Source organism: Branchiostoma belcheri, unplaced genomic scaffold, assembly GCF_001625305.1.
Source record: "Branchiostoma belcheri isolate BF01 breed outbred unplaced genomic scaffold, Haploidv18h27 scaffold4, whole genome shotgun sequence".
NCBI classification, from domain to species: domain Eukaryota; kingdom Metazoa; phylum Chordata; class Leptocardii; order Amphioxiformes; family Branchiostomatidae; genus Branchiostoma; species Branchiostoma belcheri.
The window spans coordinates 5,864,524-5,874,217 of NW_017804020.1; the positions used below are offsets into that span (position 1 = coordinate 5,864,524).

General features: G+C 40.9%; 2 protein-coding genes across 2 annotated transcripts in view; one reads left to right on the top strand and one right to left on the bottom strand.

The window, feature by feature from the left end:
• Positions 1-40: 40 nt before the first annotated feature.
• LOC109477263 lies at positions 41-5,129 on the bottom strand. Its single transcript, XM_019778347.1, has 9 exons — positions 5,025-5,129; positions 4,802-4,811; positions 4,302-4,489; positions 3,629-3,704; positions 3,311-3,377; positions 2,746-2,840; positions 1,486-1,565; positions 965-1,059; positions 41-715 (listed from the first exon to the last, which is right to left on the bottom strand). The coding sequence occupies exons 1-9, from the start codon at positions 5,102-5,104 to the stop codon at positions 570-572; spliced, it is 837 nt and encodes a 278-aa protein (XP_019633906.1). The 5' UTR covers positions 5,105-5,129; the 3' UTR covers positions 41-569.
• A 598-nt stretch (positions 5,130-5,727) lies between these two features.
• LOC109476961 (nucleolar protein 8-like) overlaps positions 5,728-9,694 on the top strand; it is a 9,027-nt gene continuing 5,060 nt past the window's right edge. The window contains exons 1-6 of the mRNA XM_019777980.1: positions 5,728-5,875; positions 6,300-6,362; positions 6,663-6,741; positions 6,920-7,055; positions 7,948-8,167; positions 8,417-9,673. Of these exons, the coding sequence (XP_019633539.1) occupies positions 5,728-5,875; positions 6,300-6,362; positions 6,663-6,741; positions 6,920-7,055; positions 7,948-8,167; positions 8,417-9,673 (1,903 nt within the window). The remainder of the gene's footprint in view (positions 5,876-6,299; positions 6,363-6,662; positions 6,742-6,919; positions 7,056-7,947; positions 8,168-8,416; positions 9,674-9,694) is intronic.

A 9,694-nucleotide genomic window follows, 5' to 3' on the forward strand; every position in this document is an offset into this window, starting at 1 on the left:
TGATTTAGTATCTCACTCTATACTAATAGTACAAGTTGACTACAACCACTGCTGCATAATACAAATATTCAAGTTCCATGATATGAACTAGATCCATGTTCTCATCATTATTTATAAAATATAAAACTTGATATTGGATTTGGATATTGGAATTGATGTTGTTACAATTTTTTGTTTAGGGACACCAACTTTTGACACATTCCACATTGAAATGTGTGTTTTCTCGGGTGGATATGACATACAGTTTGCAAATAGAATACAACACCCTTAGGCTTTGGGCGATGGAATCTTGGGTGATAAGGAACACACCGTGTAGTATTCTACATGTCATGTACATGTATATACATGTATATATATATATTGTCTGGCTTCTCTTCTGCTGTGTTGTTCTACATTTAATTTGCTCATGGTCTATATACTAGACCATGTAAGAAGGTGTCAAAAAGACCACTATGGTCTGTGCTCTACAAAACAGAATTGTAGGTCACTCTGCTTTGCCTAATCATGACACGAACAAGACGGGAAATCCTGTAGGCTGGCAAACTAACAAATAAACTAAATAGATCTTCCTATTCTACTGGTGTATGTACATTATCTTGTAAAGTTGCTGTCCTGATGATAGCATGTATAGCCTGCTCCAGTCCCAGCACTTTGATCATGTCCTGAAACACCTCCCCACATGTCTGTAGTGTCAACTTCTCATCCAGCTGGGTCACTGGTTAGGGAAGGGAAGCACGTGTCACCATGGTACAGTTTCACCATGGTAAAGTTTTTTTCACACAAAACTGATCTTGTATTAAGTTTTAAAATATAGTGACACTTAAGAAAATATTCATTGGCTGCAAGTGTATACCAAACGAAAGCCATTTCTATACAAGAATGGACGACATTATCAAACGTTTCATGGCTTCCTACTACCCCTAAGTTCTCAGATTTCCATTACAAATGGAGACGCTTTACTCACTTTGATTCTTGGCTTTCACCTTCAGTGTGACATTTGGGATCACTTTCCAGGGGTCAGAGGTCAAGGTCACCAGGCAGGTGATAATGAAACAAGCACTGCAGGAAGAAGCAATGTGATGAAGTTAGGCATGCCTGCTCACTAAATATATCAGGCTTCAATATTTCTACAAGCAAAAGCATCCAGAGCTAGAGGAAATATCTCTCAAAAGCAATATACAACACACGTACACACACTGAGTATGTACAAAAACCTTGCTACAGGAAGCAGCCGTGAAAGTTGCTGCCCTTTTGTGCCACTAGCCATTTGTATAGGCAAGATGGTTAGTGTTGTTGAGATTGAACCTGATGGTTCTGGGTTCAAATCCCTGGCAGGCACCATTGCTGCACGGTGCCTTTTGGAAAGGCACTTTACACCTATTTCTTCGCCAGACTCTAAGACAATCAAGCTTAGGACATGTCGGATAGGACGTGAAGCTTGATTATAGGCATGAATGGGATATAAAACAACAACTGAGTGCTGACCCTGGATCCTGCAGCTTCTTGAACTCAATCTCCTCTCCATACGGACCCCTGGTGAGCCTGACTAAATCAGAGTACTGGTCCTAGGGAAACACAATGTACTCATGTCAGCAAGGGGCAGTGAAGGTGGGGGAACTACAATGGGGCTGAAGGGAACTCAATGTATTAAAGATTAGCAAGATGTCCAGCTACTTGATGTAGGCCAAACTACACACGAGTGTTATGGTAGAATGTAGCTTCCTTGGGCATTAGAGTATTGAAAGAATATGCCACAAGGCAAATGGAAGGCATATTCAGCACTAAGGACAGTGCCATGGCGTTAGCTATAGAACTTAGAAGTTTTTCAAGCACTGGAGACCAATTGCACAATACACAAGTTGCATGCGTGTACCTAAATGGACATTTTCCTGTGGAATAAGTTGTGTGAAACCGGAACATGTACAGTTACCACTTCTTACCTTGAAGTGGTGGAAGGTCTTGTGCCTAAGGCTCCACCATTCGGAATACTCAGAAAACAGTCTGAAGAAACACAACACTGCCCGCTCCTGCTCCACCCTAACCAGGACAACATACATCCACCACATTTAGGACATGTAAGGTTCCAAATCTTACCTATACTTATGCAGGTAATAGACAAAACACATACATTTATATAGAGTGTCATAGGACAGACTTTTTGAGCAAGTAAACCGTAACTGTCATCTTGTTGTAGATGTGTCCTTCCAGGAGAAAACTACACAAGTCCCTATGACTAAGTAGGATGTACCATGTGATGAAGGTTTGGAGGTCTGCCTGTTTAGCCAGCCTCTTGTCCACTGTCACCTGTAGTCTGGTCACTGTGCATCTCATCTCTCCACCAGTCTGTAGGAGGGAGGACAACATTACAGGTCAGGTACAGAGAATCAGGTACAGATCACAACACAGTGTTCTAGCCAGGGACAAATTTTTGTCCAATCTGTCATCTTTGACAGACAAAAATTGTCATAAAATTATGCTTAATTTTCCCCTCAAAATGTAAGAAATTTTGCATTTTAGAGGGTCAAAATTTTCCCAGGGAGCATGCCGCTAGACCCCCCTAAGAATTTATGCTTGTGTGCTGAACAAGAAGATATGTCAAACAAAATTGAGATGACAGAAAAAAATTCAGGCTGCCTATAACACTGGTACCATGTGGATGCCATCCATAAGAGTCACTTAATGTGGCCTAAGGGATTTGTAATAATATTTCTTCAGAGCCCCCAAATAGCTTCCTACTCTTCTTACCTGCACTAAGTTTTCTTCCACTTCCATCTGCACATCAAATGACAGAGAGTGACTATGGCCTGACAGGGATTTCAGTATAACTGTGGTCTCTTGTTCTGTGGGCAAAAAATAATGTACATTGCAGTTCTCAATGAATGCCAATAACTGTAGTAAAGGAGTCTTGCTTCCAATGTACATGAGCATGTATCCTGCTGTTTTGAATCTATTGATCATACATACTTACATGTAAGTGCATGTAGACTTAAAAGATTTCTTGGGCCTATAAAGTGTTTATGGCACACACACACACACAAAAAAACATCTTTTTTTAATCTGTATCCGTAATGATTTTACTATTATTCAGTGAACAAAAACTCCCTTTAGAAGATTGCCCCAGTCTTCATGCTTCATGCTTCATTGCTTGAATCACAAACCAGCCTGGCAGTGGTACAATGACTTCATGGGTCCTATCGTAGCATTTGGGGCTATCATTTGGGGCATCCTGTTTTTTTTTGCCCTGTCACTTTATATTTTTCTAATAAGGTCCAAGAACCAACAAAATAGAATAGAAAGGTGAAAAAAGTACCTTTTCTTATCACAGTACTGGTATTATCATGGAACTGGATGCCTGTCAATGAGGACAACATCTGCAGCTGTGGAGAGAACATCACAGAGACTCTGATGAACATAGTGTCAAACTACTGGTTCTGTTTTGGAATAGATGATCAAATGCATCCTAAAACTTGTTGCAGTTGAACCTATGACACTGTCCTTGGTGCTGAATATGCCTTCATGTCTATACAATAGGCTCCAACTTATGTCTTTATGCTAAGAGCCTAAGACTAATGTTAAATTTGAGTAGAAGTTCAAGCATACCCTGCACCAGCAGTATGAATCAACCTACTTCATGATCCACAGTGTAGATCTGCTCTGAGAAATTCCCCCTCTGGAACTCTCCAGCCTCTGGATACAGCTCTGCACTGAGAACACACAAGATACATGTAGCATGACTTCTCTTTCTCATCACAACTGGAGCAAACCCTGGATTCATGTCTGCATTACACAGGCCTGGGTTTGTTTCATCAGAAATACATGATTGCAATGGGTATTCTGGCTAAGGTAGCACACAGAATTCTATAGAATAATTACATTCACCAATAATTACCTTCTGCATTGTGTGTGTGTGTGTGTGTGTGTGTGTGTGTGTGTGTGTGTGTGTGTGTGTGTGTGTGTGTGTATGTATGTATGTGTGTATGTCTGTATGTATGCGATTTAGCATGATACCTCAAGAAGCTATAATGGATGTATTATCATGAAACTTGGTAGATTGGTAGGTCTTGATGATGAGACCCCAAAATGATTCAGGCCCTTCTGGCGGCTTGTCATAGTAGTGCAGCAGAACTTCCGGTTTTGATATCTCATGATCTGGACATGCCAGGGTCCCTAATTTTGCATGGCAAATACTAGTAGCTCTTGTGCTCCTGAAGAGGTGATGTAAATTAGCGCTCCCAAGCAGCTTGTTCTGGAACTGCATGCAGGGGAAACATATTAATATTTAATAATTAGTAACAACTTACTCCAAACATTGCAGAGTTTGGTCAGAGATGGCCAAGATATCCTGATCTTGTGCCTCCACTTCCTGCTCCAAACTGTTGATGTCTTTTTGCAGCTGGGTGATCTGGGCACGATACTGCAGGCACTGCTCCGGGGTGACTTTCAATTTTTTCTTTAGGGCTGCGTCAAAATCTAGCAGGGGAGTTACTGACTGTGGGGGAGGAGAGTGGTGTTACCAACATTATATCTGAATAAATACTACCTATAGGGTATTATAATTTGTGTCAGGTTTTTAAACATCATTATCATAGCCAATCAGAAGTCCCCATTTCATATTGGTCATTAATCTCATGATGCTATAATCTTTATAATACCAATGATTTGGCAATAAATAATGATCTCACAAGTAGTGAATTCAAATAAATGAAAAAAATACTGCAATATTTTTTGCACTCAACTCACCTTTCCCACATTTAGATTAACACAAAAAATGACAGAGGTGACAAGGAAAAGACATGCTTACCCCCGGAAATCTGCAAATTTGAACAAGAACAAAGTAAGATGTTAATGAACGACTTTTGACTTACTGTCAGAAGTTGTTTTTATACTAAATAGAGTGGTAGGAAAAAATATGGGAGCACGGACTAGACAAAACCACAGTAAAAAAATAAGTCTTCCGACCACGAAGACGCACCACACAAAAATTACGGATAACGACGACAACAACCACGGCAGGTTGTACTTACTCCTTGATGGTCTGTTGGACGAGGCCGAGCTCAAGTTTGATTTCCTCGGCGCCAGACTCTTCTGACAGGAGTCCCGCCATGTTGAAATGACCGCCAAAATTATTTCACGGCATGAAAACGCACCAAACTACATTTTTTGTGAGAATTCTACAACAAAAGAAAAAAAGATAATCATCAGCTATAAGCTAAATTTATGTAACGTTACATTTTTACCCAAAGAAACTGACCAACCTAGGTTTTAGCCTAATACACGCGAAACGTAATTTGTATGCAGGTAGGTGCTTTCTTCCAACCTTTGAACTTTCAACCGTGGAATGTTTGTGGGTCAAAGGTAACACAAATGGCGTCGAAGAACATGTGCGAAGAAGTTCCAGGTAGGATAGTCGCTATTTTGTGTGTTTAAGGAGGTCCTTGGTGTGTTTTGATAGCGTTTGTAAGTCGAAAATGCATGGCATGTTTTTCTTTATGACTTCAGACTTACATAATTGCCTGTAAAGTAAAACTACAACAGACTGTAGCAAATTATATAATGCCCCCCACCCCACCATGATTTCTATCTTTTCCTCGGGGTTTCAACATAAATTATTTTGGCTAGTACATGTATACGTATTCATGGCTTCAAGAGGTCTCAAACAAGTGCTGTGTTCAAACATGTTTGCTCTTGTGTTTTTTGATATAATTTTTTTAATGCAACATACCAGCAATGGCAAAGGACACTGTTAAAGAGCTCAGCACACGGCTGTATGTTGGAGGACTTTTCTGTGAAGTGACAGACGCAGATCTGATCGGACGGTTTGAGATGTTTGGACAGGTCTCATCTGTGGACATTGTTAGGAGGACAGATGACAAAGGTGAGGTCAGATAGTGACTTGGCTGTTTAAAGACACCCATAGCAATTTCAGGGCAGTAAAAATTGATTTTCAAAGTCATCAAGATTTCTCGCTACTTATCATCAAAAAACATATTCGGCCACACGTTCGAAAATGATGCAGTCATAGGCCAGGTTTGAGATTGGGCCATGAACGGTCCCAAATAGTGCTGGTCGCATTGGACAAGTGGTTGGCTTGGGCAAGTTCCCTAATTCTTAATCTTATGTCTATGGAAAAAATTGTGACAGAGAAAAAGTGGCCATTATGGCCAGGTGGCCGACTTACAGAGGTGGTCGCTTGGGCAATTATGTATGCCCAAAAAGCACAGAATTGCAGTCATGCTCTACAGGAATGTACGTCTCCCACTGCCTACAGTAACAAGCACTTTAAATTTCCTGCTTTCCAGGCAAGCCAGAGAGGACATTTGCCTACGTCAATCTGACCACAACTGATCAAAAGCTGAAGAAATGTAAGTTTGCATTCATGCTGTGCCTGCACCTAACCAGAACTGTTTCATGTACAGGGTTATATAGGCATCTGAATTTTTATTTGTGTATTGACTATTACAACAATGGTTTAATGAAAGAAATAATGACAATGGTTCCTGATCAGTGTGATCCATGCTCTCCTAAACTCTGAGCAGTGCAGGTAAAGTTTGTCTGGTGCATGTAATTTTCATTCACTGCTGCAAAAAAGTATTTTGAGCCCTGATGTAAGTAGAGCTTTATAGCCTATGGTAGCAGTTCACTACAACTCATCAAACTTCCAGGCATGGCTGTCTACAATAAATCAAAGTGGAAGGGACATGACATGCAGATACAAGTAGCAAAGGAGAGTTTCCTAGCAAGGTAAGAAACATGTTTCAACAATGACTATATTATAGTATATATATTATATAATCTACTGACTCTGTTTATTTGCATCTATGATTTAGCATCTTAGTGCAAGAATTGTTTACTCTGTACAATGCTGTGAATTTTGTATATTTGTGTGGACGTAGACATGTGTGTATTTTTTGTCATCAAGACTTGCAAAGGAAAGAGAGGCTACGAAGATGGAGTTGAGCACCAAGAAACTCTCACCAGAGAGACCTGAGCCATCTCCTGCAAGGCAGTGGACTGTCCAAGGAGCAGTGCCAGGGACAGAAGTAGAAGGAGAAAGGGTAAAGAAAGGCAGACATTTACTCAGGAGCAAATCCAGCATATTTCATTCCATCTCCCTCCGCAGTCCTAAATCAACTACTCTGTTAGTCCATATCAACCTTTTGCAGAAATGGACCATCCCAAAGTTACTTGTTCTCACAATATTAACCCACTCTGAAATTGAATTTTCTTACTGTGACTCCCCATGCAAGAATTGACTCTTCTAAAAACATCCCCATGCAAAATAGTAGCAGGCATCCTGCCATCTCAAAATTAAAGATGATGGTAGTATAAGGGGTTCGTTGTTGATCGTCGTGGGATTACCGCCTCCGAGTAAAGTAAGAGCAAGACCAGAAAAGAAGAGGACACAGAGCACAAAAAAAAGACGTCCCTACACAAAGACTTCAACTCAAAAACTCCTTTGTTTATTCTACAAACGTGATCGAACGTCGTCGATCTTAACGTATACGTACGGATCCTAACGTAGCCGTTCGGACGTCGAACGGACGCTAACGTCGCCGTTCGAACGTCCGAACGGCTTACCTAATGCAACATCTAAACACCTTATGTCATTCCCTACACTTTCCCCCCTAGTAATTTTTCGCCGTCCTCGGCGAACGATCAATACAAAATATCATTCCCTACAGTAGCACTCTAGGTCTAAAATGTACTAAAATGTAAAATGGACTCTTTTAAAAGGGCACCCCACAGCCTGGATAGGGTTACTGGTAAATCCAAAACTTATTTCTGCCATTACTGAAATGAACAGGTTACGTTGTTCAATTATATCTTTGTACAGGTTGGAACCTGGACCTAAACCTTTGTGCCTGTACCAGATGCTATGTTTAGGTACACAATCCTGCATTTAGATCTTAGGTGATGTTGACAGAACTCTGACTTGCGTTGTTTCAGAACTGGGTAGTCGGCAAATATGGCCGGATCCTGCCTGTGGTCTACATACGAAGGAAGGACAAAAAGAAAGTGATGAAGGTCAACCCTTCCAAGTACAGCCACAACCTTAAGAAGGTGAAGGAAGAGCATTTCATTGATCCCCCCATCAGTCAGCTTACCTGGGACATACAGGTGCAGGGGACTGAGGAGAGCAGGAAGAAACGGCAGGGAGATTTTTCAGGTTAGAGACGTTTCTTTTTGGTACAAGTTTGTCAATTCAATATGTTGCCATCCAGAAAAAATCTGATGGTCTGATGAACAAAGAGTACATATATATTAAACCAGTTACGTTATGTGTACATTTATGCTAAGAATTGGGCAATTTTGACCGAAAAGATTTCTGAATGGTCCAATTTTCCACATGGCTGTAAATAATCATGTGTTTGTTTCCAAATATTGTTCTCCTTGACAGACATGTTTTCTCCCCTAGATTTCATGATAGGGAGGTGGAAAAGGCCGGCTGCAACCCTACAAGCAAAGAACAAAAAGATGAAGGTGGAGTTAGGGAACAAGTCAGAAGAGAATTTGTCTAATAGTGACCACAGTAATCCAGACACAAGCAGTCATATTGGCCAGTCAGGCGATGAGAAAGATGACAAGGGTTACTTTGCACAACATGAGGACAAAACTTCAGCAGTTGGAAACGCTCAAAGTAGACTTGACGACTCTGACAATGACTCAGACTCTAAGGAATTATCCAACACAACTGCCATTGATAAGGATCATGATGATGATGACAGTGACTTTGAAGTTGTGAGCCTTGAACAACATGACCAGCGCATGACAGGAGTACTTGATGGAAACATGCTTCTTGGGTTCAAGACCTTAGTGCACAACAAACAGGATGGAGTGAAGGGAGCAGATGACTCTGACAGATCTGTAGACACTGATGAACTCCTAACAGCAACCAAGCATCATGTTGTTCAACATACGAGCATGGAGAAAACTTTCAACTCAGGAACAGCCTCAGACCCTGCAGAAATGGCTCTCTCCTCAAGGAAGAAATTGCAACGAACTATCAATACTCAAGACGTAAGTAGAAATAGTTCCTCCAAACAGGACAGTACTGATGATGAGTCAGAAGATTCAGACGATGCTGAGATGATAGCAGCTGCTAGGTTAAAGTTACAGGCGATCATGTCATCACCTCGCACAATAACAAATGGAAAACAAGTAGACAAAGATGGGGGTCAGAATGAGTCTGCAAGAACTGAAAATAAGGCTACAGAACAACTACTGGATGAAACTAGGAAGGATAGCTCTAATGGTGTGGGGATGGCCAGGTTGAGTCAGGAACAGGTGGACAGTGACACTAGTTATAATTTCTCTCAACAACAAAGTGATGATGGTAGCAGTTCTGAAGACACTCTCAACATTCCAGTAAAAACTTCTGGAAAGGCAGAACATGGTCAGAAAACTGATAAGAGAAAAGATGATGGTAATGACATTGATGATGATGAGGAGGAGGAAGATGTTGGTGATAGTAACAACACAGATGATGATGAGGAGGAGGAGGACTTTGATGATGGTGCTGATAGTGATGACATTGATGATGTGGAGGAGGATGTTGATGGTAATGACATTGATGATGAGGAGGATATTGATGATATTGATGATGGTGAGGAAGAGGATGTTGATGACATTGATGATGATGACCATGTTGTTGATGGTGCCGATGATGTCACTGGTGATGAAGGAGATGATGATG